Source organism: Cordyceps militaris (assembly GCF_000225605.1).
Source record: "Cordyceps militaris CM01 unplaced genomic scaffold CCM_S00007, whole genome shotgun sequence".
NCBI lineage: Eukaryota > Fungi > Ascomycota > Sordariomycetes > Hypocreales > Cordycipitaceae > Cordyceps > Cordyceps militaris.
Window position 1 is genome coordinate 1,162,650 of NW_006271975.1, and position 27,479 is coordinate 1,190,128.

General features: G+C 53.4%; 8 protein-coding genes across 8 annotated transcripts; 5 read left to right on the plus strand and 3 right to left on the minus strand.

Moving 5' to 3' along the window:
* Positions 1-5,507: 5,507 nt before the first annotated feature.
* Positions 5,508-8,953, plus strand: CCM_08593 (uncharacterized protein; the record flags this gene model as incomplete). Its single annotated transcript, XM_006673730.1, has 5 exons — positions 5,508-5,615; positions 5,844-5,984; positions 6,455-6,470; positions 6,860-7,561; positions 7,614-8,953. The coding sequence occupies 5 exons, from the start codon at positions 5,508-5,510 to the stop codon at positions 8,951-8,953; spliced, it is 2,307 nt and encodes a 768-aa protein (XP_006673793.1).
* Positions 8,954-11,964: 3,011 nt separating this feature from the next.
* CCM_08594 (uncharacterized protein) lies at positions 11,965-12,649 on the plus strand (the record flags this gene model as incomplete). The annotated part of the gene is made up of 3 exons (XM_006673731.1): positions 11,965-11,971; positions 12,089-12,336; positions 12,392-12,649. The coding sequence occupies 3 exons, from the start codon at positions 11,965-11,967 to the stop codon at positions 12,647-12,649; spliced, it is 513 nt and encodes a 170-aa protein (XP_006673794.1).
* Positions 12,650-13,285: 636 nt separating this feature from the next.
* On the minus strand, positions 13,286-14,152 carry CCM_08595 (Mediator complex subunit Med18; the record flags this gene model as incomplete). The annotated part of the gene is made up of 1 exon (XM_006673732.1): positions 13,286-14,152. The coding sequence occupies one exon, from the start codon at positions 14,150-14,152 to the stop codon at positions 13,286-13,288; it is 867 nt and encodes a 288-aa protein (XP_006673795.1).
* Positions 14,153-14,506: 354 nt separating this feature from the next.
* Positions 14,507-15,985, plus strand: CCM_08596 (DNA kinase/phosphatase Pnk1; the record flags this gene model as incomplete). Its single annotated transcript, XM_006673733.1, has 2 exons — positions 14,507-15,608; positions 15,675-15,985. 2 exons carry the CDS (start codon positions 14,507-14,509, stop codon positions 15,983-15,985), a joined length of 1,413 nt encoding a protein of 470 aa, XP_006673796.1.
* Positions 15,986-18,034: 2,049 nt separating this feature from the next.
* On the plus strand, positions 18,035-18,247 carry CCM_08597 (uncharacterized protein; the record flags this gene model as incomplete). The annotated part of the gene is made up of 2 exons (XM_006673734.1): positions 18,035-18,161; positions 18,183-18,247. The coding sequence occupies 2 exons, from the start codon at positions 18,035-18,037 to the stop codon at positions 18,245-18,247; spliced, it is 192 nt and encodes a 63-aa protein (XP_006673797.1).
* A 901-nt stretch (positions 18,248-19,148) lies between these two features.
* Positions 19,149-21,251, plus strand: CCM_08598 (MFS quinate transporter, putative; the record flags this gene model as incomplete). Its single annotated transcript, XM_006673735.1, has 5 exons — positions 19,149-19,430; positions 19,484-19,623; positions 19,675-19,848; positions 19,914-20,691; positions 20,778-21,251. 5 exons carry the CDS (start codon positions 19,149-19,151, stop codon positions 21,249-21,251), a joined length of 1,848 nt encoding a protein of 615 aa, XP_006673798.1.
* A 1,242-nt stretch (positions 21,252-22,493) lies between these two features.
* CCM_08599 (exo-polygalacturonase) lies at positions 22,494-23,846 on the minus strand (the record flags this gene model as incomplete). Its single annotated transcript, XM_006673736.1, has 1 exon — positions 22,494-23,846. One exon carries the CDS (start codon positions 23,844-23,846, stop codon positions 22,494-22,496), a length of 1,353 nt encoding a protein of 450 aa, XP_006673799.1.
* Positions 23,847-25,020: 1,174 nt separating this feature from the next.
* On the minus strand, positions 25,021-26,940 carry CCM_08600 (sugar transporter, putative; the record flags this gene model as incomplete). The annotated part of the gene is made up of 6 exons (XM_006673737.1): positions 25,021-25,200; positions 25,246-25,345; positions 25,398-25,481; positions 25,539-25,870; positions 25,931-26,410; positions 26,482-26,940. 6 exons carry the CDS (start codon positions 26,938-26,940, stop codon positions 25,021-25,023), a joined length of 1,635 nt encoding a protein of 544 aa, XP_006673800.1.
* Between the last annotated feature and the right edge of the window lie 539 nt (positions 26,941-27,479).

Below are 27,479 nucleotides of genomic sequence, written 5' to 3' on the forward strand. Positions count from 1 at the left end.
GGTTTTTTTTCTTGGTTGGTTAGTTGCTCGCCACACTGCGCCGAATGAGGAAGCTGGCTGCACCGCTTGACAAGGCCACCACGAGGCAGAGTTGCAAAAAAAAAGGGCCCCCAATAGATACATAATACCAACGAGTTAGTTAGGTACGTACCTGGTCCAATAGTGGCTCTACTTGTTACAGAAGTTGCAGCCATTATCAGCCCCGCGTGATCTGTGCCGTAGACATGAACTGTTATATGCAGATTTCGCCATCGTATATGCTCGGCCTGGTTCTTGTTTCATATATGATACATGACGCCTTTTTGCGCGAGTAAAATCAGATGATTTGGTATTTCGAGGAATATTTTTTTTTTTGTTGTTTTAGAAAAAGCGAATGACATGATGCAAGCCACTGGCCGTCCGCGTCGCAAAATGGTCAGTCTTGGCCTCCTGCGCGCAATGGCTTTTTGGCAGGAGAGTGTAATAAGAAAAAAGGGACCCCCTCCAATTACACAAACAACCACAAAAAATCCACACGCACCAAACGGCGAAAATAGAGAGGCGAGCCTGCCAAACGCTCCGGAGCTGGAGCCGAGCCGGCAACGGCAAAGGTGGCGCAGAGCTGGTTTCGCCATTCGTGTCTGCCAGGAAGGGGCGCGCCATCTTCCTTATTAATTACTGTTGCGCCGGCATCAGCTGGTGTCCCTGTGCTGTAAGTGATCGACGAGGGCAGAGGGGATGAGTATGCCAAACAAGGCATCAAGATTCGATTATTGATGCACCTCTTGAACGACTGCCCATAACTCTCAGCTGTTCCTTTATTTTTGCCCTCGTATTTTCCAGCTCGATATTGCTGTGTTCCATTGATGTGCAACCCTGAATCGTGGAGGGCAGCTCGAGCTTCCAGATTGGGGTTGTTGATAGTGCCAAAGTCAACCGCCTCAGCGGAACGCCTCAGCGGGGCTTCGCTTGACCAAGAGAACCCTTTTTTTTTTTTCTGTTTGTCTAGGAAGGTTCTTCAATGTCCACAATGGTGTGATTTCGGTGGGAGGATTAGGATTGGGACGCGGTAGAAGGAGAGAGGAGGAGGCTCTGTCGGGCCTCCGAGACCACGGGTCCGGAAACAGAAGCTGGGCAGAGACTGGTCCGGCCGCCACAACCATTGGATCTCGTGGTGGCTGCTGCTTTTTTCCATTGTGTGGAGATTTCGTTTTTTGTCATTTTTTTCTACAATATGGCATGATGCAAAAACGTGTCTAGAATACGCGCAAGCAAAAACGAGCTTGCAGACGAGACGACGTTGCCCTTATCCTGTGGTGAAAGCACGTGCTCCTGCGACGAAAGCTGCAAACGGCCAGACAATGAGCTCAGCTGGACGCGCGGAAAACTCTGCGCTCCGACAATGTGACGACAGCGATTGATAAGCTCTCGGCGCATTTCACCTGGCGCGCAGATGTGAAGAAGAAGAAAGAAATGCCTCTCAGTGTGTCTTGATAGTGTTTTTGGGTGTGGTGTGCTGGACGCGGGGGAATCTATGCGCATGAAAGCTTGGCGCTCGCGCTCACCTTGTCAAGGGCTCGCAGGCGGGATCGGGACGTTGACGGAATTAAAGACTCAGTTCAAAATGTAGTACAATGTGTTTCAAGACGTACGATCAACACGAGGATTTGCATGGAACATGACTCTTTTTTTTTTTTTTTTCCCTCGTCTTCTTCAGCCTTCTTTGTTTCGTTTTGGAAATCCCTGACACGAAACGAAACTCGACAGGGTCAGGCATCTTGTCCAGCAACGACATGATGCAGCAACACGGTGATAAGCGTGAGCATGACAGCACCACGAACCAGGGGGGGACCCTTGTCCGGGAGGCCTTTTTCCCTTTCTGCATGATGGATGGCCCGTGGGGGAGGGAGCCAAACAGCTCATGCATCGAGAACAAAGTAGGGCTTTCGTCAGCTCGGCGGGCCAAGCAAGTCATGAAGGAGTGTAGTATGTATCTAGGTACCTATCTACCTACCTATGTAGGTATGTATGAGCATCTTTGTGTAGGGTGGTGGCTAGTGATGTTCTTGATATCTGGCGCAATAACTCATTGATAGCGTCTTGAAGTTTCCAGAACCAGAGTCAGAACCAAACTAGGTTTTGCTAGCGTATACCGGCTTCAATAGTCATTTTCCATCCACTTGAATGGTTATAATGTTATAATACTGACTTGTCCGTACGACGTGGGCCATTGGGGGTTGGACGAAGGAATATCAACCAATCACACGGGCTCGCTCGACGGCCAACTTGACCCGAGTAATACAACGGGCGCCGACGCCCACTGTAAGCACCAACAAAATAGCGCACTCGGCTCACTATCATCTGAGTGGCTTCAGCGTCTTTTGCAGTGGGTTTTGGTGGGTTTCAGGCGAGCCCTTCAGTGCGCAGTTTCAGTGGCTTTCGGTGACTGTTTGTGCTGTTTGTGGCTTTTCGAGTGGTTCAGTGCTCTGTGGGAACAGTGGAGTTTGCACTGTCTGGTGGCTTTCATGATAACGGATAACGTGAATAAACGACCGATGTTGAACAATAGCAAAAAATAATAAATAATCAACAAAGAGCAATCTACTCTGTAGAGCCATAGTTTTACGCAATTGCAAGTCCAAGGAAACCCCAACACTTGTCGCGGTTCACGGCTTTGAAGCACCGCAGCCGCACGCCTCGGTACAACACCATAGACCACGTTGCTGGCAAGTCCCAACCACTCAACCACAACCTGCGGCGCAACAGACCAGCTTCACGCAGCACAAATGCATATTGTCAGCACGTAATTGACTCAATTTGCAAAAGAATTACACCTTTATAAATTCCGCCGTGTCTGCGACAAAGTCACTCCAAGTACAGGCCCTTCTAGACTACAACGCGAGAAAATACAGAAAGTACAGAAAATATAGAAAATACAGAAAATACACATAAAAAATAGCAAGTCGCACGCACGGCTTTTTCGCCACGACACGCGCTCAGGCCGTTTCAACCCCGCGAGAAATCTGACCTTGGGGGCCTCGCTCGGACTGCAATCCCACGATCCCGGCCGCCGCCTCGTGGTTTTGGATCTTGACAATGGTGGCCGGAGGGCCGGGTTCACTAGTAGGCGTTCGGTGTCTGTGTGTTTTTGCCGTCGACTAGCTTTCTGGTCTTGCCCGCACATGTACAGACGACAGGGACGCGGACAATCCCAAAAGAGACGGGCAAGGTTGCGTGCGGCAGTAGTCAAAACGACAATGCGGGCTGCAAATGCTTACTGTCTTTTTGTAAGCTTTTTCTTTTCTCTCTTCTCTCCCTCCCAATTGAGTTTTCATGGGCAGGGCAGAAAAGCACAGCCGCTCCTCTTGTTTTCTCCGTGGCTGCCGCTTTTGCATTGATGGAGAGAACCTCGAAGCGGGATCTACACCAATTGGGACATGAAACTTTGTTCTCATCCGACAAGTTTCTTCTCCATCTACAGTAACTGATTTACTTTCTTCTTCTCTGACCGGTTTGTTTCTTGAGAGCGGCACCGCCAGTTGACGTGGAGTCGCTGGTCAAATCTCCGTCTTTGCTTCGCTGGCAGAACATTCAAGCCACGACCACGGCATACTTGCATCTCTTGTTCCTCCATTTCTGTACATTTTAAAAAGATTGCACAAAGAAAATAAAAATAAAAATAAAATGTTTGAAAAGAAATCGTCACCGCTTGTCCCCCTCAGGGTTAACCCCCCTTTTTCTGCGTTTCGTGCCCTTTGTTTGCCGTTATGCTGGCTGCCCAACCCCAAAAGCGGGAGGGCGGTGGGCGGCACGGGAAACACCAGCCACGGCGGCCCCTCGGGCCTTGCCCCAGCCTCGCATAACAAGCTCTCTTTTTCTTTTTTTTCTTTGCAAGGCGGTCTCCCGTCCCATGGGCATCACGACCACGGCATACGTGTCTGACCTGGGGCCGTGTCGTGCGCCCCCTTCTCCCCAGTCGTTCCCGCCACTGCACACCGTATTATCGAGGAAAGAGGAGGGTTGGTGAGGGACAAAGCATGTAGCTACGTACTGAATCCCAACGAGCGGGGAGACTTGTTTTCTGGGTATACGGATAGACAACCCTCCATTGACGGGAATTTGCATCTTCCCGTCCCCCCCCCCCAAGACGATCCAGATCCAACGTCAGTGTGACGGGCTCGGCGGGCGTGATAGTTTGTCTCTGATGCAGGCTCCCTCTTTCAATTGCCATTTTGGGTGTGTGTGAGCTCGACACTATGCGGCCAACGAGATGTCGCAGCACCTTGACGGCGCGGCCCATTGTGACGAGTCTAATTTTGTTTTTTTTTCTCCTCTGGAGGGGGTGCCCTTCTTTTGTTCTATTTCTGAGGCACAAAGGAGAGAGCCAGAGAGCGCGCATATCGTACTGACGAATCAGACTTGCTCAATGGCATCTAACTCGCCTTTGGGCCGACATGGAGAGTCAGCGTGACCTGCACTCCATAACGTTGGCAATTAGGGGTCTCGACGAGCGGCCTCTCTCTGCCCTGTCAATTTGTCAAAAAAGTGCCAGAAACCTATGAGACAGATGCCGCTGGGTAGCAGCCGGAATCTTGGATGCGGTGACGCGGGGCTGTGGGCTTCTCTAGCTCTTTTTTTATTTTTTAACTTCTCTCCCCTTCTCTTCTTGGTAGTTGCATGATGGCAATCCTTGCTGTTTTTGGCGCGGCATCTTTCTCTCTCACTTTCCAGCTACTTGGGCTCCCAAGGCAGCGGGCCGTGGAGGAGAGACGCCGGACCGGGATGGCAGAGCCGGGCAGCTGGGCCGCCTGTGGTCAACGGGAGCTGGGGGTGGTATCGAGGCAGGCAGGGGTGAACTGTGACTTTGCTGCTTTTGGGGGCATGCTTTCTTTTCTTTTCCCTTCTGGCCTATTCCGTCGAAACTTTTGTGCGCTAAGGATTATAAAATCGTTCGACGCGCGGATGTGCTCTTGGCAGCATCTCCAATGTTATCTTCACACTGCGTGGCGCAAACATGTGCGAGCCGCTGCCGTTTTTTGTACTTAGTTATCAAAGAGTCAATTTTCTTGGCCATCTTTGATGCTTTTGGACAAGAGGATGGGGTTACTTGGCAAAGGGAGCGAGAACGGGGTGCTGCGCAGGCGACAACAGGGCTTGGTACTGAAATTGCGTGAGGCTGGAGCCCAATCTTGGTGTGATGCGGCGGGGGGGGACTGGAGCTCTGCAGCAGATATGATACCCGAGGAGCTATAATACTCTGTCTCGAACCGGTCGCGCTGCAGTCCGTATGTGTGTGTGTATTTATGTGCTGCTGCCAATGTAGTAGTGATGAGGGATGCGTCATCTCCCCGTGCCTGTGCAGTCTTGTCCATACATGCAGAGACACGTCCGGCGGACGGCGGGCGGCAAAGACCCAAGACAGGCTGGGTCCTGAGTATGCAGATGAGTGCTGGCATGTGTTGTAGAAATGAGCAAATTGGTTATAGAATGGGAATTGCTGCCTGCCTATGGGCCGTCCTTTTTCTAAAATGGTAAAGTGCTGGCATCGGATATCGCGTGTCGCCGTGTCTCGCCTAGAAAGCCTTGATCTGGTTGGGCTCGACATCATACGCTTACCGGCCATCATCAGCCTACTCGTACCTATCAAGTAGGGCTTGTTGCTTTAATTAATTAGTTATTCTTTTTCCGACTTTATTTTTAAAACAAACGTCTATTTTCTTTGCCTGTGCAACCCCCCCTTGTCTCTGCACAGGCCCGACTTTTGGTTACAGGGAGAACCAGCGAAGCTACCTAGCCCGACGGAACGGACAACACAGTGCAAGAATAAAAACATCCACTGGACCAGAACGCTGGCGAGAGGGTAGCGAGGCGAAGCAGCTTGCCGGTTGTTGTTTGTTCTTGTGCGCCGCCGCCGCGTTATTTTTGGATTTTTGATTGAAAAGGGCGGCTTACTTGCGTCTTCTGCCTGGACTGGCAGCGGAACCTTTCTGGCTGGCGGTCTTTTGGTTGGGCTGACTGGCTGCCGGTGCTGAGGAAGGTACCTGGCCGGTGAGGCACTTTTTGCTGGTGCAAGCCGGTACCCAGCCTCCAACTGGTACTTGCCGAGCCTCTTTTAGCGACAAGACAGGGCTCCCGCACCGCTGTAACGAAAAAATTCAGTCATTCCGCGCCCGTCGCCTGCCTGCACAGGGCGCCGCTCTGCACTAAACCGCGCCAAACACGCCTTCTCTACTGCGTACGCTGGGTACTCTTGGCGATGCTTTTTTTCTTCTATTCTCCGTCGCGAAGCTTTTCTTCCGGCGATCTCCTTCCGGTGGCCTCTGCGCATAATTAGTGGTGTTTTGGCCCTTTTTTCCCCTTCGCTTTGTGCCACTGCCACCGGACTCTGGAGTCTGCACTGTCAACGACCTGTGTCAGTGTGTATCCTCACCTCAGCCCGGTCGACCCCACTCAAGGTACTTGGGTACCTACATAGGTACCTCCACTTCCCAGTACGGAGGACATCCCGACAACTGCCTGCTCCTTCTGCAGCCTGCGACCCCACCCACTTTGTTTATTTCTTTTCTGATCCTTATTTTTTTTTATTGTTTTTATTTTTCCGCCCCCCTTGTCCCGACCAAGTCACTCCCCCACTTCCTCTGTCCTCGTTGTCGACCCTCTTTGCTGGTCCCGCCCGACAGCCTCCTCTTCCTCGGTACTTCCTGGTACTTGGCACATACCTACCCTCCATCTCCTCTACACGTTCGAGGTGGAACCTTGCCGCCGCACCGCAGCCACGACGTCCCTGTCCTGTCTTGTCTACCATTTCTCAACTTCCTTTATTACCCAAGCACAGCCAACCAAGGGCCTCCTTGACCCTCTCTTTCTCGTCCTTCTCCAGCCTTCTTTCGCTTCTCCTCGTCGCCCAAACGACTCATATACACTTCACACAGCTCCGCCTTACTTTGCTTGTTACGCCTACTACATACACACACTCACCTGCATCGACTCTCTCTCATTCATCATAACCTCTTCACCCTCGCATTTCCCACCAAGCTTTCCTCCTACTTCTCCGTCCGCATCTTCTTCTTACATGCATATCGTCGCAACTTCTACGCTTCCCTCGCGAACGCAGCTTCCGTCTACTCACAGGCCGTGTCCTTTACAGCGCCAGTGCTGCGAGGCATGTCGCCGAAACTAAAGCCACTCCTGCTGCCGCAGTTGGTCGAGCAGCGCAAACGATCCGACTCGGCCTCGCAGACTTCGAGCCCCGATCCCAACGGCGGCGTCATCCTTGGTCCCTGGCCATACGTCTTTGACGCCCCCAATTCCTCTTCCTCCGACATCACATCACCCGTCACGCCCACCTTCTCTACTCGTGGCCATGTTCGCATGTCGAGTTCCCAGTCCTCGCTCGACCTACCTCCGCTTCCCCAGGATGGCTATGTCTCGCCTTCAGTGCTCCCCAGCACCTTGACCAAGACTGCCACGCGCCAATTGCCCGATGTCGAGGAAGAGCCCCTTGAAAAAGAACAATACCAGCACATCGAAGACGACATGTCCGACGACGACGAAGACAACTTTGGATTGTATAGCTACCTATGTGAGTCGTGGAACACGGATGCATGCCCACGTATCACTACTAACAAGCCCAGGTGACGATGTTTGCCCTCGCGGCAACAGCTCCGAAGACCTCTTCGACGGTGGCCTTGTTGGCGACTTCGATATCGAAGACTACGATGCTGGCTTTCTTAGCGACGGCGACATCAACATGAACGCCACGTACGGAAAGAAGAAGCGTGCTGGCATCGAGTCGCAGCTGTCCGGCCTCACCGCCCGCCTTGAGTCCCGATTCCCCAACATTACCCGATGGAGATCCGGTCGTCGCTCACGTATGGCAAGTGCTGGTACCATGGAGTACAGCCTCGACAACGTCCTGTCTCGTGCTCCCTCCAGCCGCTCGTCTTCCATCTCCGCCATTGCCCGCCAGAACACAGAGGGAATCAACGAGCATTCTATCCCACCTACGCCTGCACTGCCCTTTGGTAGCACCGAAAGCGTCAATATCCCATCCTTGACACCCGTTTTGACCGAGCATGACAGAACTAGCATCCAGAGGGATCGTGCCATGGCCACTACGCCGCTTCTGCCGCCGCTGATGACCGGTCCGCTAGGCAAGCCGCCACCCCAGTCGCCTCTCCAATCGCCCACGATCGAGTCAGCGCCTACGACGCCCATGATTTCTTCCACTGCCCAGTCATCCCCGCCCTCATCTGCAGTATTTCTGCGGCCATCGCTGAGCTGTCGCCCATCGGTTCAATCCCTCCGTAACGTCTCCAGCAACGGCGAGTCGCCACTTCCGCTACCCGTTACTCTGCCCTCGATCTTGCAGGAACACGACGAGTGGTCTGATCGTCTTGGTCATGCCAATTTTACAATCTCGCCTGCACCCTACGATCTCCCTGTCGTGAACCCGGAGACGATTGCCAAGTTTCAGGGCGACTGGGACGCGGCGCGATGCAACTATACCAAGCACTTGGTGCGCACCGGTGAAAACTATGGCCAGACGAGCAAGATTTACGCCCTTACCGAAGCGAAGTGGGCCGAAACGGAGCGCCGTTGGAGAGGCGTCTATAGCGATGTCGTCAAGCAGACTATGCCATCTGTGCCGATGCAAAAGTCCGACTCTCGCAGTCGCAGCCGTGGGCGCGCTCGAGGTCGCTCTGTCAGCGCCCACCCAGGGTCTGTGCAACACAGTCCCCAGGGCGACGCTTTTGCCGGCATGGAGTGGAAGCGTCTCGAAGAGAGCATGCCCAGCGCTGTGCCTCAGATCCTTGAGGTCCTCGACGCTGCCCAGGGCAAGTTCCCCAACCGTGGCGACGAAGACATTGTTGGCCCCATGCACCGCGAAGCTTCCATGGCTGGCGCGTACAACGAGGACTCTCGATCACGCTTTTGGAAGAGCCTCGGTGCCAAAGTCGGCATCCATCGATAAATTGTTTAACCCGCATACTGAAGCGAGCGACTTTTGAATTTTTACTTGCGCATTGCATCATCATCCGACCCTGAAGATTATCATCTCAGAGAATTACGATCCTTTACATTTTCTCCTTACGAATCATTACGCGAACCATTCATCACTTTGATTTTATTTGGGCTGCCCCGCGCGCCCCTCGAGATACCCCGACTCTAGTCACTCCTTCAAAAGCTTGGTTGGCCGTGGTTTCCTATACCTTGTCAAAGGTAGCAGACCACGGATCACGACCAGCGTCTGTGTTTTTTCTTCTTTTTTTTTTGCGCTTGGAATCATATTAGACTGTATGTGAATGGAGATTCTATGGATGGCGTTACCTAGATCGGACGGAACTTTGCTGCTCAGCGCAAGGAAGAGCCAGAGAGAACAATTGTTTTTCATTTCATTTATGTTTTAGAACCAGGGGTTCGTGGTAATGGACCAGAAGGAACGAGTGAGTGTGGTAGTACTTGGAACAAGGCAGAGGAAGAATGAGCTTAGCTTTTGGCTGAAATTGAGAACGAGCAGCAACACAGCATAGCAGGCAGATGCAGATGTACCAGCAAGTCATGTTGCAGGCACTCTGACATCAATACAAAACAGTAAAATTTGAAAAATCAGCCAATATGGAATGCTTTGGATGTTTGTGTGATTTGCCTCTCTTCTCCAACCGTGGCTGGCTGGCTGGTTCGGCAGCTAGACTAAGTCGGCAGCCGCATCGAAAGCAGCGCCTCTCGCCTTCCGATCAACAACGCATTGTTTTCAAAAAGGCAATGGTATTCCGAGCAGCGCTGCCACGTGTGAGCAGCACAAAGTAAGCCTTTTCCAACCACGCCACATACGTTTTCGCAGCGCCGGCGCCGCCACCACTTGACCCATTCTAGCTCTGGGAAGTTCCTTCTAGTCCTAAGAGGGATCGAACCGAGGATGTTTGGCTTTGCCGGTTCCCGAGAAAGTTTTTACCTTTTTTCTGTTTTGACTTTTTTTTTTTTCAAGGCGGCGCCCGTCGACGTCGTGCAATTTCTCCTTACTCGTGTTGATTTGTATGTTGTCATGTCAAAACCGCGTGCGGGGGTTGGTGGGGTTCATTGTCGCTGAGGCCGGCAAAACATTTAGACGTTGGGAAAGTTGTAACTGGCTGAGACAAAGACTGGCCTAGAATCGTTACACGCTGGTCTAAATCTACGACTCATGACACTGATTCACAAAAAAAAAGCGAGGTACTTGCAGGTTTTTGTCTGCATCACACACACACCCCGCCAGCGCGCCGCGGCTTGCCCGTGGCCCGAGACATGGGGTAGGCGAGATGCAAACATTGACTAGTTCCAAAGATGCCCCGGCGAGACTCGAGAATGTGGGATGGCGGAGCTGAAACGAGTAAGTGAATGGGTGGTCTTGTCTGATATTAGGCTGAAGGCTCAGATGGGGAGGTAGGTCCCAGTGACTTGTAAGTGACTGCTGATGTGGAGAGGTCCGCCTCATCCGAAGTCGATCCCGAACACTTGAACTTGTGCATAACATTGGGGAGAGTTTCCTGGACCGTAGTTGGACGAGATGAAAATAAAATTTGGGGTTGCGTTTGGGGCAAGGCGTAGGCAGGCTGCTGCACCGTGCACTTACTTGACTGGTTCTTCGTCTTGATCAACAGACAGGGCTGGCACTCCACGTCGACCCTGTCTTGCGCTGAAACGAGCGACGACGTCATGGCGGGTTGCAGCGACCACTCGACAGCCGGCCTTGACCTTGTCCCAGCCATGCCCTCTCAACTCTGGCCTGTGCAAGATGAAAAAGTAGTCTTTGTTTTCGTCAGGAAACAGGTGAATGCAGGGTGACGAGGACTTGAAGACTATACTCGTTGAACCGCCCCAACGAATATAGAACCGCCCTACGCACGTAGTTGAGGAAAAATGAACGCAAAAGTGTAAAACGCTGTATGTAGATGAGTATGCGGGGACTCGAGGACGATCAGTGGGCACGGATCTCTCCGTCGTACTTGTGAAAACCGCACCGGCCCAAGAGCTGGGACAAGCAAGTCGGGGATGCTAGCGAGCGAAATGATGAGGCACTGTGCTCAAGTCTAGGGTTAGATAAAGTCGCAGGCCGCAGACCTCTTCTGCACCCCTGCGCTTGCCGCTGGAGATGCCGATCCAACAACGGCCACCCCGGAATCCTGTCTGCCTTGGTTGCTTGGCAGTCCGGGGACGTCATGGTTCCGTGAGAGCAAGAGGAGAAGAAGCCTGCAGTTGGTAGTCGTGCCTGCAGAAGAAGCGAAATGAATAATACTGGATAAGGATAATAGGAAGATGTTAGTTATCAAGTGTAGGAAAAAAAACGATATAAAGGAGGACTCTCTTTTCGAGTACCCGTCGGGCTACGAATCAAGCACTTCAATAACAGCAGACAACAGTTTTCTTACATGTCTCACATAATGACTGGTAAATCAAAGGCGGTAGTTATTCCCGCCCGCTAGAGCGTGAGGCCTATCAGTCTTTCAGAAGCCGCGATCGACGTCGTGTCAATTTCCCAGCTCAGTCGATCACTGCTCCCAGGTCCATCATTTCTGTTCCCGGGCTGTTTCCCAAAAGAGTGTTAGGGGAACCAAAGTCTCAAGTAAAGGGGAAGAGCCAAGAACCTTTTTCCAAGCTTTGATGAGTGAGAACAACGGCGAGATCTGTTGGTCAGGCCTCTCCAAGTTATCGTAGCTGAAAAGGACTTTGTAGCAAGTCTGGGGTACGGTGTTATCCAGTCTAAAACGTGGAATGTAGCACATGAGCGAGCTTCCTTTGTGGAAACTCTCTTCGCAGGACTTGATGCCGATCTCGCCAAATTGTCATGAACAAGGTCGAGCCTTGATAGGCGGCCCTGAGCATGTCACCCTGGCAAAAGAGACTACGTAGAACTGGCCAGATGTTTTGACAAAAGCCACTTTGTATGGCTCCTGGCGCGAAATGAAATTTTCTCCAGGGGCAGCCCATACGATCCAGGTCCACGCGATGTCAAGTATAAGAAGACCATCTGCGCACTTCCCCAACTTGCCCTTTTCTTCTCCATCATCAATACCCAGGCCTCAGCTCATCCTTTTTGTCCCCTAGTCACTCTTTTCCAATCCTCTTACAGGACACCACACTCTTTTCAACTCCATCAACATGCGCTTCTCCGCCTCCATCCTCATCGGCCTCGTCGGCCTCGCCGCCGCCGCACCCACCCTCGTCCCGACCGGCATCACCACACCCGTCACCTCTCTCGTCGGCAGCAACGACCTCGTCGGCGATCTGACCGGCCTCGTCAGCCAGGTCGAGCACGGCCTCGGCGTCCAAGAACTCGAGGAGAAGCTCGACGTCCTTCTGGGCTCGTCCCTCGCAAAGGTAGGCGCCCCCCCTCGCCTTGCCCGCGACACTCTACAAGAAAAAAAAAGTGAAGGTGTGGGAGAGAAGCTTACGTGATGACAAGGTCGAGTCTGCTCTCGGACAACCGCTCGCGCAGAAGCTGCTCGGCATGGTGCAGGGCGGCCTCCCGCCGCAGGTCGTCCAGGCCGTCGGCCAGGGCATCGCGCTTATCGAGCAGGGCGTCGCGGTCCAGACGGTCGATGCGTACGTCAAGGGCATGACGGACGGCGCTGTCACTTCCCTCGAGGGCGCGCTCGGCGTGTCCGACATCCAAAAGGTCCTCGAGATTTAGAACTGCAGCGTTTGCTGCTGAAGAAACAGGACAAGTGCGACGTCCCGCGGCTACGATGGTTAGCGAATTTTGCTCCGTGTCGGGGACCAAGTATGCAGCCTCTTACGACAAATCGCAATGTGAATATGGAGGTCTGAGCTGTCACGCTTTTGTAAAATATACCGCCTTGTGTTGGTTTCCCGTGTGAGCTGAAAATCCCTTGAGGCTTTCTACTCGCCATGGCACTGGTCTAATTTGCCATTTCACTTCTCGTCACTAGTGTTTTGACATAGATTTATCCTTTCTAGATGAATGGACCTTTGTTCTTTAAAGGCAAGCTTGTGCTCTACTAAATGTGTCGCTGAAAATCAACGCTACTACTTGTCTTGATGTGATCAGCTTTCCTTTTCTCATATTTATACAGCCTATCTTGGGCTTTCTTATTGCGCCAACCATGAAAGTGTCCCTTAACCACACTCTATTTGTGATCGACATTTTTTGTTGAGGCCCTTTCGATTCACTCCGTCTTGGAAACTTTTGTATTCCGTTTCATCTTTAGCTGCGACGCTCCATTTTGTCCACCTTTGCCCATCATTATGTATAATTACACTGGCAAAAGTGACGAGTTCTTCCCAGTGTGACCTTCTGCGGCAATGCTTACACGCCCTGCTGTCGCAGCACTATCCGGGTATCAAACACCTTTCTGTCAATCGCGCGAAAGTCAAAGACGCCGTCCAGCTCGTTGCGCAGCGCTATGAGGGTATCCTGCGCTTTCCTAATCTCATCAGGTTTATTGTCCTGCAGCACATGCGTCTTGACCTGCACGATCCAGCGCCATTGCGAGTCCACGGGCGTGATGTCGTCCCACGCTGGCAGGGACGTGGCTGGGGGCGACCCGCGACCTGTCCCTGACACATGGGGTTGGTATGTGAGAATGGATTTGAACATGTAGTGCCTAGTGAGGGAGAATTCGACATCCTCCCTGAAGAATCGATACGTCTCTTCTATCGTCTCTCCTTTGAGTCTACGCCGGTCGTTAGCGGGTCGAATGCTGGTCCTTTGGGGAAAGGTATAGGCATACTGGTGCTGGTTATCATTTAATATGGAGGGCAGAGCACGCTGCTCCCACAACTCAACCAATTTGCGCTGCGTGAGCAGTGGCTTGCCGTGAGGGGGATCCGGAAAGTCGGTCCAGCGCAAGATGCCTGGCGTCGCGTCCAGGTCCATAGGTGTCGCCTCGGGTCCAAAGTCTCTATGCTTGAGGATTTCGTAACGGGCTTGTAGCACAAATGCTTGGCGGCTGAGGTTCTGGTGCAGCTCCCTCCAGAGCGGCGCGAGGTTCTTGCGTATCGGCTTCTCCATGGAGGTCTGATTTGACAGGCCAGCTGGCCGTGGAGGTCCTTGGTAGTACAGTACGCGGATGACGGATTCCCATGGTTTCATGGAGCATAGTCCCTCGAGAACGGAGCATGCTGGCGTGAAGTCGGCATCCTCCACTGTGGTAGTCATAAAAATCTCATACATGGTGATTTAGGTGCGCTCAGCGCGCCGGCCCAGTATTCGCTCTGATTCTTACTGGCCACGAATTGCACAGCTGTCGGGAGGATATGACTGAAATCACAGGAAAACAATCCTGTTGTTTTTACTGATTGTCATTTCGGGTTCCTTATGAAAGAACTGCCAACCGCGCGGGATCTATCCGGGGAGCTTCATCAAAGCTGCACGTGATCTCGCGTGAATCGGTCACGCCTTGGCGCGGTTCCCACCCAGACGGGGTTGCCTCAGACTCAAATGCGTTTCATCGAGTGCGTGAATTGGCGACCAGTGGTGTGTAGGACGCGTAGATTTTCTTCCAAACCTCAATTAAACCGCTCTGCCATGTCGTCACCGCCTGGCGTCGAAAAGCGCAAAGCTACAGCACCCATCTCACCACCACCAACGAAGCGATCGCTCCAGAGCGGAACAACCAGTAAGGGCGCACTAGAAAGGGGGAGAAATTTGGCTAATCCGAAATCGGTAGAGAGTGCAATTTCCAACTTCTTTACACCGACCTCGCAGAAACCAAAAGATCGAACGTCATGGTCCGAACGAAAAGACGACCCCGACAAACCAGCAACTCTGCTCGTGGGCAAATACACGCCAGAAACGGAGAGCAAGGAAACGCAACTACGGCGCAAGATTGCGGCTTTTGATTTGGACTCGACATTGATCGACACAAGCTCTGGAAGGAAGCATGCGAAAGACGCTCTGGACTGGCGGTGGTGGGATGCGCGCGTACCGGGGAAGCTAAAGGAGCTTTACGAGGACGGCTATCATGTGGCTATTCTGTCCAACCAAGGTGGCATAACGCTTCATATCGATCCAAAGCAAAAAGCGCCTCAGAAACATACAGCAAAGCGACTGGAAGAGTTCAAAGAGAAGGGATCCGCGGTACTGCGACACCTCGACTTACCTGTTGCAATATACGCGGCTACTGGAAAGGACAATTTCAGGAAGCCGCGAAGGGGCATGTGGGACGAGATCCTCAAGGACATGGGCCTGGAAGCCAAGGATGTCGACTTGGAGCAGAGCGTCTTTGTGGGCGATGCCGGCGGTCGTGTAGCCACGGTGATGAATGGTGCGGCGATTGTCAAAGACTTTAGCTGCTCGGATCGAAATCTCGCGCACAATGTCGGGGTCCCGTTCAAGACACCAGAGGAGTATTTCCTGGGCCAGGCGCCGCGCAAGTGGGAGCGCGACCTCGACCTGGTGCACTACCCGCTCGGGAGCGAGGATGCCCCGGCCGCGCTGTTTGAGAAGAAGAATGAAAAGGAGATTGTGGTCTTTTGCGGGCGGCCCGGTGCCGGCAAGAGCACTTTTTACTGGACGCAGCTGGAGCCGCTGGGCTACGCGCGTGTCAACCAGGACACGCTCAAGACGAGGGAGAAGTGCCTGCAAGCGGCCAAGGAATTCCTCGACGACGGGTGCTCGGTGGCAGTGGGTGAGTGATCGCACCGCGCTTCTTGGACAGTCCCGCAAGCTTTTGCTAACGAAAGGGTGTGCACAGATAACACAAACGCGGACGCAGCCACGCGCAAAATATGGATTGACCTGGCGCAGTCGTTCGGAGTGCCGGTCCGGTGCGTCTCGTTCACGACGCCCGCGGCCGTCTGTCGGCACAATGACGCGCTGCGGTCGCTGAACAAGTCTCTGAACCCGGAGGACAGAGAGGTGCTACCAGAGGTGGCCTTTACCGGGTTCCAGAGCCGGTACAAGCCGCCGCAGGAGAGCGAGGGCTTCCAGGATGTTACAGAGGTTGAATTTAGGTTCCGGGGCACCCCGGCAGAGTACCAGATTTGGGCGCGTTACTGGCTGTGAAGGGATGCGGCTGTCCTCTGTCCGCCGAGAGCCCCCTGGCCACCGTGCCTCCCCTGACATCAGCCGTGCAGGGTGGCCCCGACTTTCCAGGCGACGACGCCTACCTAAGGTAGCTTGTAAAGGCGTGCGCGGCCAGTATACGTTAATGGCTCCGTGTAAGCATGCTGGCTAAGGCGATTCTAGCTGGAACAATATAACCGTGGAAGCTGCCTCTATTGCATTCAAAGCTTTGCATCTCTTGGATCACTAAAAAAATAAAAAATGAAAAAGGAAAAAAAAATAAGCTAATAGTCATCGATGGCAAAAAAAAAAGGGTGTTTCGACACCTGCAGGATTCGAACCTACGCACGCGAACGTAATGCCTTACTAGTTAGGCTGTTAGCGTAAGAGTCTTTGGAAGTCGGTGTTTGTGTGTACGTACGCAGGGCACCGCCTTAACCACTCGGCCAAAGTGTCAATTTATTAAACGTGTAGCTATTAATTTAGTATTATAGGCTTAATATTACGTACATTCCATATCTGCGAATAAAGCTCTGATGATCAGTGAAATATTTAAATGTGCAGCCGCACTTGTGGGGTTGAAGAATGTACGACCGTACTTGATGGAAACAAGCAGCGTGCTGTTCGGGATTATTCGAGCCAGGAAGCAAGAGAATGACGGACATGAAGTGTTTTGCAGGAACGACTTGGACGCAAGTTTTCTCACTTGGCTTTTCAGAAAAGGTTTTACTAAAGATGACGTTGAGAATTTGGAGCGAGCTGGAGGCGGGATTATTCAGGGACTAGTCATCCTATTACATTGCTTGGCGCGCAATGCCGAACGAAGATGGCATAGAAAGAGCGCCGACAACCGCGACACGAAGAAAGAAATACAACGGGAAGGGTGGAAGAAGCTTGATCCTGCTCAAGTAAGTGAAGTTCAGGGAGTATACAACGTCGTGACTGCGCGATTAGAAGATACAATCGCCAGCGACGAAATGACAGTGGATAGCGCCCAGCGTCAGAACAACGTGGGGTTGCGGTGGCTGTTGATATGGTGATATGGTTCTATGTGGAGGGCAAACAAGGCCACCCCTCCGGATACTACGAGGTAACTCTAGACTCGAAACAAGCCTAGGGAGGAGCTGATGAAATGTGACTTGATTCTCTCTAATATGCGACTTCATTTGTCTTTTTATTGTTTTTTTTTTCTTTGCTTTTTTCACATAGGTAGTCTTGTCGTCAGCTGGCACGTAGCTCTGCGCCCCCACGCCTCTTGCTTGGCAGGGAGGGCGCCGAGCCGGGCAAGGCTACAAGGCTTTTCTTGGCTGCTGGGGTATTGTCGATGGAGGCTTGCTCTCATCTCTTGGACAAGAGCATATTCGCTGAAAAGGAATTTATTTGGTGCGAACCTCTATATCCTCAACTTTTGACAAGCAAAAAGGTAAGACAAATATTAAAATGTGGTTACTGATCTACCCCGCGTTCTAGGGCACGTCCATTGCAACGCCGTTTTTACGCCCAGACGTCGCATTGACAAAGGGTCTGGGGAAACATGGGGGGCAATAACGTGGGTTGCGACGCTGCTCCGGTTTGTTCTCTGATTTGCGTTTGAAATACCGCATAGATTTCGCTTCAGCTCGTCCGAGGTTGGTTATTTAGTGGTTCGCTGCCGTCGTATCCAACAGGCCTCCGGGGGGCCATGTTTTGTCTAGAAGGGCCGACGCGCGCAAGGGGGGGGGGGGGGGGGGCAAGATCTACCACGACAAACAGGTGCGAACCACACTCGAGCAGTAATGGGAACCGTGCATTTGTCGACTTCACCCGCTGTGGCTTGGACAAGACTAAACACTAATAAACTGCTGGGTTAGGTAGAGCGGCAAATCGTCAAGAACTCGTGGTGTGGCAGCTCGGCGTAAAGCGTTCCATAGGCTCGGAGCGCCGCGTGCAATAGCCGAGCGCTCTATATCCTTGCTCCGAGTTAGAAGGTTGCGAGATCTTCGGCTTTGGGGTTGAAATGGGGCTTTGTTTGGCAACTTGATAGGCCTGTTGGCTGTGTTGTGGCGGACAATGGCCGACGCCAACGTTTTGGCCCCAGTGCTCAGTTGCCGGTTTGGGAACTTGGCCGTCTATGCCAACCCGCTCAGGCAAATGAAAGTTTCGCTCTTGCTCCAACGAGGGGCTCGTAGAATGTGTAGTACGTACGACTCGTGCGCAGTTCCTCCCGCGGGAGCAACATTCCCCATGCCCACGAGGCTAACACAGCTGGGGCGGCTGGCGTGAAAAGGAACGTGCGACGCTCGCTCCACTGCGGGTTGGATTTGGAGATGACTAGACGACACTTGTGTTGAGAATGAGAATTAACCCGTCGGAACAAGTCGAGTTGCGAGGAGAGGCCAGTGTAGCTGCCAGTGTTGATGCGTGTTGATGCCAGTGTCTGCCAAGCCTATGCCTATGGGCGAGGCCAAGGGCGTATTCCTCAACGCACTGTACATATGACCGTATGCTCTCCTCCAGCTGGACTTGTGGCTGATCAATGGGCATGGTCGACGGCGTTTTTTTGTGGCGAAACTCGACAATGCCCGCCACATTGAACGATGATCGCCGGGCATAGAGTAGCAGAGAGAGAGTCCTGGACAGAACCGGCTTGCTGGCACACACTGTCCTTGTGCGTGCCACGGTCCGTCCCCGACCAACCATGTCCAAGGGATATCCAAGAGAGAATAAAAAGAATAAAAAGCCACCCAGAACCTGTGGCGGGGAGCGTGGGGATGTGGCTTTTTCCCCAACTTATTTTCATGCTAGCGAGGCTGCGTTGGGTGGTCATCTCCTCGTCCCTCTCCACCCCCCGCGTCAGATATTGCTGCTCATTCGGCGTAATTTTTTATTCTTCTCCGAAAAGCTACACCGACAAGGGTTTGAATGTGAAGCCCATAAAATTATCCCATACCATGGCGGGGTGTATGTGGTGTAGTGTGGTGTAGTGTACAGTCAAGAAATGTGTATAATAAGAAAGCTGCTGCCCCAAAACTTTGCACATGTACCCCCCACGCTTACTATCTCGTCGCAGCTCTGCACTTGTCTTTCTTCACGCACAAGCGCGGCTGTCCGGACTGTGGAAAAAAACAACCCAGACGGCTCTTCCCATCAACATCTCCCATACACGCATCAAGAGCCGGGCATCATGGCAGGCGGCGTCAAGAAACCAGTCAACATCTTCCGCCTCAAGAACCTCGGCGAGCCCCAAGGCGTCTTCAACTGGCGCCTCTGGTTTGCCGTCGTCTCGTTTGGTCTGCTCGGCGCTGCGCGCGGCATCGACGAGGGCCTCATCTCGGGCGCCTTCAACTCGGACGACTTTCAGTCCGCGATTCGGTACAGCACGTATACCACGGTGCAAAAGGCCAACATCAAAGCCAATGTCTCCTCTATGGTGCAGCTCGGCTCCGTCGCCGGCGCCATGATGTACGTTTTTTTTTTTTTTTTGCAAGCTTGTTTTTTCCTTTGTGGTCGGCGCAAGAGGGATGCCTGGATTTGGCACGCGGCGGCATGATTCGCCTGGGCCAGCATTGGCATCGTCCCATCTTTGTGACATCGACCCCCCCCGCCATTCATGCCAAGGGCGTCCAAGCCGTGCCGCTAGATGGCGATCATCCTACGCTGCAAAAATTCGCCGCAACTTGCAATGCATGCTAATAATGGATCTTGTCCAGTGCCTTCATCGTATGCGACCGAATCGGCCGCATTCAAGCCACCCGCTTCCTCTGTATCCTCTGGATTCTCGGCATCATCATCTTCATGATTGGCGGTGTCAATGGCAATCTTGCTGCCATTTACGCTGGCCGCTTCATCGCCGGTCTCGGTGTTGGGCAGACGCCTGTCGTCGGGTATGTACAAAATTCACACGACTCTCCTTTTCAGAGCGTCACGTTGCTAACCAGACCAAAAAAAGCCCCGTCTACATTGCCGAAATTGCTCCTGCGTCGATTCGTGGTTTGTGCACCTGTTTCTTCACCGGTGCCGTCTACATTGGCATCGTGCTCGCCTACTTTACCAACTATGGCGCCTCGCTTCACATCTCCAACCACAGCCACAACCAGTGGCTGGTACCTACCAGCCTGCACCTCATCATGGCCGGCATCATCTTCATCCTCATGTTTTTCCAGAAAGAATCCCCGCGCTTCCTCGTCAAGCAGGGTCGCCCCGACAAGGCCGCCGAGGTCCTTTCCTACATTCGCCAGCAGCCGCTCGACAGCGACCTGGTCGTGGGCGAGACCTCAATGATCCAGGCGGCGCTGGACCATGAGCTCGAGGCAACCCGCGGTTTCGGCTTCGTCGGCATGGTCAAGGAAATGTTCTTGGACAAGAGTAACCTGTATCGTGTCTACATGGCCACCATGGTGCAGCTCCTCTCGCAATGGTCCGGTGCTGGTTCCATCACCCTCTACGCTGTCGACCTCTTCAAGATTATCGGCATCACCGGAAAGCAAGAGGGTCTCCTTGTCACGGCCGTGTTTGGCATTGTGAAGCTGGTCGCTGCCCTGGCCTGCGCCCTCTTCCTTGTTGATGTCATTGGTCGCAAACTCTCCCTGCTCCTCGGCATTACCCTGCAGTCCATCGCCATGATTTATGTTGCCAGCTTCCTGACCAGTGTCCCTCAGCTTGGAGTAGTCGACAAGTTCAAGCTACCTGCCAAGGATATTTCCAGCAGTCGCGGCGCCATCGCCATGGTAAGTCACCCAACCTCTTGCCTGCTCCAGCACCCAACCCTCCTCTAGCACTTCAACTTGGAATAAATGCTAAACAAATTATGTAGATCTTCCTCAGCGGTTTTGGATGGGCCCTGGGATGGAACAGTATGCAGTATCTTTTGACTGCAGAACTGTTCCCCCTTCGCATCAGAGCACTGGCGACGTCTTGGGCCATGACCCTGCACTTTGCCAACCAGTACGGCAACTCGCGCGCTGTTCCCAACATGCTCCTCGCCGTAGACAACGGAGGCATTTCGCCCAAGGGTACTTTCTGGTGCTTCGCAGCCATTACCCTCCTTGGTGGGCTGTGGGTGCTCGTCTCCGTCCCAGAAACCAGTGGTCGTTCCCTGGAGAGCATGGATCGCCTCTTTGACCTTCCCTGGTACAAGATTGGTCTGTACGGTAACAAGGACGCTGAACTTCAAGATGAAGCATACAATGAGAAGGCGCAGGCCGCTCACGAAATGCACGGAATGGGCCAGCACGTTGAATCGACGGCCGGCCATGTCGAGGAGAAGCCTCGCACTATTGGTGTTTGAACGGATGAATGATGGGTTTTACGAATGATTTGATACCTATGGCAGTGGCCGTTTTTGCGGAATTTTGACGAGATCAAGGGAATTTGCGTCTTTTTTTTTTTGTATCTGGACATTCGGTCGGAGAGGCGACATTTTTCAACTAGTCCCTTTGCTTAAATCTATAGAGTCGGAGTAACCAAGATTAAAGCAGTAGGCAAATACAGAATATGATAAAAATGACAAAGTCAAGAGCAAAGTATGGACTAAGTCTCGTGTTGTACATGCTTGAGTAGACCAATCGGCGTCAAGCCCAATGCCTGAAGGCCGCCTATCTAGCTCTGCCTTTCCCCTTCTCTTTGTGCCGACTCGAGGACGACGACGCATCGTGCAAGGAAACGCCACCGTCGTCCTCCACCTCCTCGTCCTCCAGGATGGGCGCCGCTGGAGGGGCCACCTTGGGCGCTCGGTATTTGCGCCGGCCCGATCGATCGCCTTTGGGCCCGAGGTACTGAGACAAGAGCCGCTCGAGCGTGCTGTCGTCGAGCGTCTCGAGCTTCCCGCCCTGCTTGATCCACGCCGAAATGGTGTCAAACGTGAGCGGCACCGCCGGCGGCCGCTCCGAGGCAAACGACATGTTGCTCAGCGCCTCGGCCTGGACGTCGACATCGCTAATGTCGCCCGAATTCGTCACCTGGGACAAGCGCGACGGCGTATACGACGACCGGCTGTAGTTGGCGGACGAGCCCTCGCCGCCGGGGCGGTGGCCGCCCCGATCGGCGGGCAGGAATTGGGAGCGCGAGGGCGGCGCCTCGCTCTGGTCTCGCTTCTTGTGCGAATCTTTCCCCATGGTGGGCAGAGGAAACGGGATGTGAGGATGCGAGGGACCGACATTTGCTGCATAACAAGTCCCGCAAGGCTGCACCCCCCCTGGGTTATATGTTGGAGCTGTGCAAGCCGCTGCTTGTGCGACGCGGGTGCGCTGGCGGAAAAGGAATTGACAGTACGTCTTTTGCGGTGGGTTTCACGTAGCGGCCGTGTTGATGTTTATGTAGAACTGGCCTTGGTTTGCTCATGCACGTGAAGTAGGGCGAAGTGACTGATTGGATCACAGCTACGCCGTGGCACAGAAATGGCCGGTAGTCGGTGAATACATTGACGCTGCAGGACGACACGGCCAAGGCACTTGTGTTCTCTGAATATCCCAGTCCATTAATTAAAAAACGCACAGCTATAGTAGTCTCTTGGTGGCCCTAGTGGCCGTGGTCAATCAGTGCAGTTGAAGCCAGTGTGGTCATGCATGTTCTCGCAGTGCCATAACGTGAGCTCGTCACCACATTGGCCCCGGGTCACATGGACGTTGGACACGGTGAAGCGATGGCACCCGCCTGCCCGCTCGCTGCACTGGAACCAGCCCGCGTGCTCGACGCCCGTGGCGGCCCAGCCGGTGATCCAGCTCGCGACGAAGTCGCGCATGCGGTATTGCGACGACTGGCAGTCCTTGCCGAGCCCGCCCTCGTAGTTCTCGCACTGCCAGGCAAACAGCGGCGCCTTGCGGACGCCCCTGAGCTTGATGTCCTCGAGCACAATGTCGGACATGAGCCCGAGGCCGCCGCCGCCGCCGTTGGGCGGCAGGCCCTTGGGGTTGCCGCCCCAGGTCTTGAGGTAGAGCCCGTACGTGGTGTCGAAGAGGGTGACGTTGCGGGCGTAAAAGTGCGTAATGTACTCGAAGACGTTGCGGTACTGGCCGACGGAGCCGATGGCGAGGCCCTGGCCGCCGTAGACGACGCTGTCGAGCACGCGGATGCCGGTCGAGTTGCCCTTGAGCGCGACGGCGTCGTCGCCGCTCTTGATGTGCCAGCGGCGCAGCGTGATGTTGCGCGAGTAGTACGTGTCGATGCCGTCCGTGTTGAGCGTGCTCGCGCCGTTGGTCGACGTGTTGTTGACGTAGATATCCGCAAACTCGACGTTTTGCGAGTACGTGACGGCCATGGTCCACATGGGGCTCTGCACGAAGCGCACGCCGCGCACGGTCGAGTTGGTCAGCCGGCGCCAGTTGACCATCATGGGCCGCCGCGGGAGGTTGCCCTCGCCGCCGGCCCAGTCGTACCAGACCTGGCCGTTGCCGTCGAGGGTGCCGACGCCGTGCCCGTGCAGCGTCACGTTGTCGCCGCCAAAGTGGAAGACGGTGGTCTGGTTCTGCAGGCCGACGGGCATGGACTGCGACAGCCAGTAGTCGATGTTGGTCGACCACAGGAAGCGCCCGTAGAGATGGATCGTCACGTTGCGCAGGCTGCCGACCGTCATGGGGGACCTGATGTTGTAGACGGGGCCGGGGAAGACGACGATGCTGTTGCGCCGGCAGTTGATGTTGAGCGTCTGCGTGATGAGCGGCCCGTCGTCGCCGTCCGCGTTGTTGTGACCGGGCCGGATGTAGCAGACTTTTCGCTTGCTTGCCTTGCCCATCTCTCTCCAGTGCGTTATGTTTCTGGCAATGCTGGGAATTTGGACGCGCACATCATCACCACCACTGCCAATGCTGGGGATTTGGTCGCGCACATCATCACCACTGGCTGCAACCAGGATGATGACGGCTACTAAAACTGCAAGGAGGCGCATTCTGTATCAGCGTCCAAGAGTATAGAAGCAAAAACAGGAATATGTGGCAAAGTCGTGATTTTAGCCGAAGAAATGAGAAGAGGAGAACAAGTGTGTGAATTCTCCCACGTTTGGTAGGGTTTGGCAGAGGGTTGAAAGCTTCCACCGAAGCGAGAGGTACTCCATCGTGCCGACTATTTAAATAGCTAGACACAGGTTGAAATGGGCAATGGCCTACCGCTCTGTTGCTATGCGGTGAACGAGGGTTACCTCAACTTAGCGCTGCGTCGGCATGAGACTTGACATTGACTACGTGGGTAGTATTGTTAGCAAACACCACTAGACGGGTAGTCAAAGCCTAGAGATGGAGGTAAAAGTAAGAAAAGTAGCTGGGAGAACGAAAGGGAAAAATAGCAAGACCAATACAAGGAGCGAAAATACGATGGTCTTGCTATTTGATGTCATCCCAGTGGTGCATGGTTGTAGTTGGAATCAAAAGTACAATATCACGCCTCAGCGGTATTTATTTTCGCTCATTTATCGCTTACAAGCAGCTAATATGGTGTGTACAGCTATACTCTAGTGAATTCAAAATCTTATAAAGTTTCTCAACAACGACGGCGTCGTCTAATGCGCCGCGCCGCGCCCATTTGCATCTTGTCCAACCAGAATTGGGTGACTCAAGTTGGCAATCAACACAACAGCAGGCAACTAAGCTGTCGTATTCGGGAAGGATATATCTGACTTGTCTCACAGAACTCTTCACAGTGACCAAACTGCTCCGTCTGATACAGGAAGCGAAAATCCTTGGACTCGTTTCTACAACCCATCGCAACTAGTCACGTAAGGCATTCCTCTATGCTCCTAGGTCTTGTGATATATCCCTAGTCCCTTACCCCAAGTATTATTTGACATGTATCTAAATCTAGAACAATCTTCTCGTAGCTGGTGATGCACACCCGACCCCGCTCGGCGCGCTTGACGCGCGCGCCGAGCGGTCCATTTTCGTTGGCATGGCCATCCTCCTCCACCGGAGAGTAACAAGGTTCGTGTTCGTGGATAAGCGGCCGTGTGCCTCATCCAGGAGCGACTGGCGGAGGCGTCTCTGTGATGCAGAAAATGTTGGGCACTTGCCAATGATGACATTGCCCACTTCTCCCTCTAGGTGACATGCAACGACCGATATTGTCCTAGACTAATTGAACTTTGTCAATTCGACCTCTCCGTACAAGTCTTTTTCAATCTTGTCGACATCCAATACCTCTCGTCCCTTGCGGACATCTTCCACATTACGGACAGTAGAATGCGCGCCACCTTCGAAGAGGGCGTCAATCTCTTCCAGTGTTTTCCCTTTGGTCTCGACCCAGTATACGGCCTAAAAGATTAGTCTTAGATTATCCGCGAGAGATGTGGTACTCACAATCAAGATGAGCGTTATAATGTCCCAAGAACCGTTGATCATGTACATTTTCCATCCGATGTTGTCGAGGCCGATGGGCATGACGAAAACAAGCAATAGTCTGCAAAGAACCTTTGTTAGCCAGACCCGGTCAATACAGTAGTCCTGCCCACCCTGGGCGGCACATGCAAGGACTAAACTGGGACAGGTATAAAGCCGCCGCTGTTGCTACTTCAAACTTGCGTTCAAACTTGAGGCTCGCGTCCCCGACTGGGACTCGGCAGGATCAGGGCTTCAATCAAGTGAAAACTTACGCCAAGCCATTCAGCGCAAAACTGGAAAGGGCATTTCCGTTAGCTCGAGTAGGAAAGGCCATGACCTCGGGCGGGTAAAGCGTCAGAAGTGGTGTCCAGGCGATGGAGTAGAAGCCCTGGAAAAGGAACATGACTGCGACGTCGCCGTATACAAGGCCTTGCGAGGCGCCGCTCTTGTCGTCGGCGTACATTTTGGATAATCCTCCAATGATGAAAAGACAAACGATGAGCAAGGACTGCGAAAGTAACGCGGTGGGCTTGCGACCCCAAGTATCTGCCAGTTGAGTACCTAAGAGGCAGCAGAAAAGGCACCAGATGTTGAGTACGACGTTCTGTAGAGGGATCAGCTAGTACATGTCTTCTAAAACGCCAAATAGGGTAGTGAAACGTACAGCCTTGAGCTGGTCATCTGCACTGTCAATACCAGCCGTCTTCAGCTCATCGCCCAAGTAGTAGCTTGCAATGATGTTACCCGCGATACAAGAGAATGGCCCTGCCGACCCCCCAATCAACACGCGCTTCCGCGCAGTCGGAGTCTTGAAGATTTCCATGGGACTCATCGTGCGGCCCTCTTTCTTCTCCCAGTCCAGCGTATCGACGATTTGCTTGTACACGGCCATGGCGACTGGGTCTTGCAAGTTGCCATTCGCATTGGTCAGCGCAACGACCAGTCGGGCATCCTCGTAGTGCTCCCTCCCAACGAGCCACCGGGGTGACTCTGGAATAAAGGGCAGGAAAAGCAAGCAAGTGATGGAGAAGATTGCTTGGAAGAAGGAGGGGGCTCGCCAGGCCCACGTGGACTGCCACTCGCTGGTTCCGAGGGTAATTCCAGCGGCAATGAGCGCTCCAATGTAGAAGCAGTTGTTGAGCAGCTGGCTCTCTGTCAGCTCCGGTTCAAGTATTTTCTTCATTTCTTTTTCTCGCTATACTCCAGAATACGTACACCCAGACCCCAGGTTCTCCAGCGACTGGGAAATGTTTCACTCAAGTACACGACGCCTGCGACGCCAGAAATCTGGCCTCCGGCGCCGAGTATGATGCGCGCAATGACAAACATGGCAATATTCTGGGCTGCGCCCTGTAGAACGATACCGACGAGCGTCACCACTGTTCCCCAGAAGATCGCTGGTCGACGACCCAGGCGATCGGCAATGACGCCAGCAAAAATCGGCCCGATGAAGCCACCGATAAACGTAGATGCTGTATTCAGACCTTTCGTAGCTGGCGTGAGCTTGAAATAGTCGGTATACGAGGGCAATATGTTCAGGCCGTTTAGCATAGATCCGTCATAGCCTCCAGTTGTTGACTGCACAATGGAGCACAGCAGCAGCAGCACGGACAGAAGCGGAGTAGACTCCGGGACACAGGCGGGCATCCATGTTCCAGTTGGCACGGATCGCATATCGATTTTGGGTACAGAACAATTTGGTGTACTTGTCGCCACGGAATGAGGGAGTAGAGAGTGATTCTTATGGTAGCCGTAGATCTTTCGCTGCTCCCTTCCCCGCAGCAAAGCGACGTCACACTGGTATCTCTGGGGTAGGTCGCGTGAATGAAAGTGGCCTGCAGTCCAGTACTGCCAGCTTGGGAAACTCCAAAGTTCATTCCGACGGCTTATCAGCCACTTACTGCCGATCAGCCGTATGTATTTACGGAGTGGCTGGTGGATGATGACCCCCCACGGATCAAACCTGTGCAAGGAAGCCAGCCAGCAAGGAAGCTAGCAAGGAAGTAGTAGGGCACTTATTATTAAAGAAGCTTACTAGCTACCTAGGTAGCTCTTGCTGGCTGGCTGGCTTTCTCGCTGGCTGGCTTCCTTGCTGGCTGGCTTACTTACTCGCTGGCTGGCTGGCTTCCTCGCTGGCTGGCTGGCTGGCTGGCTGGCTGGCTTCCTCGTTGGCTTCCTCGCTGGCTTCCTCGCTGGCTAGCTGGCTGGCTTTC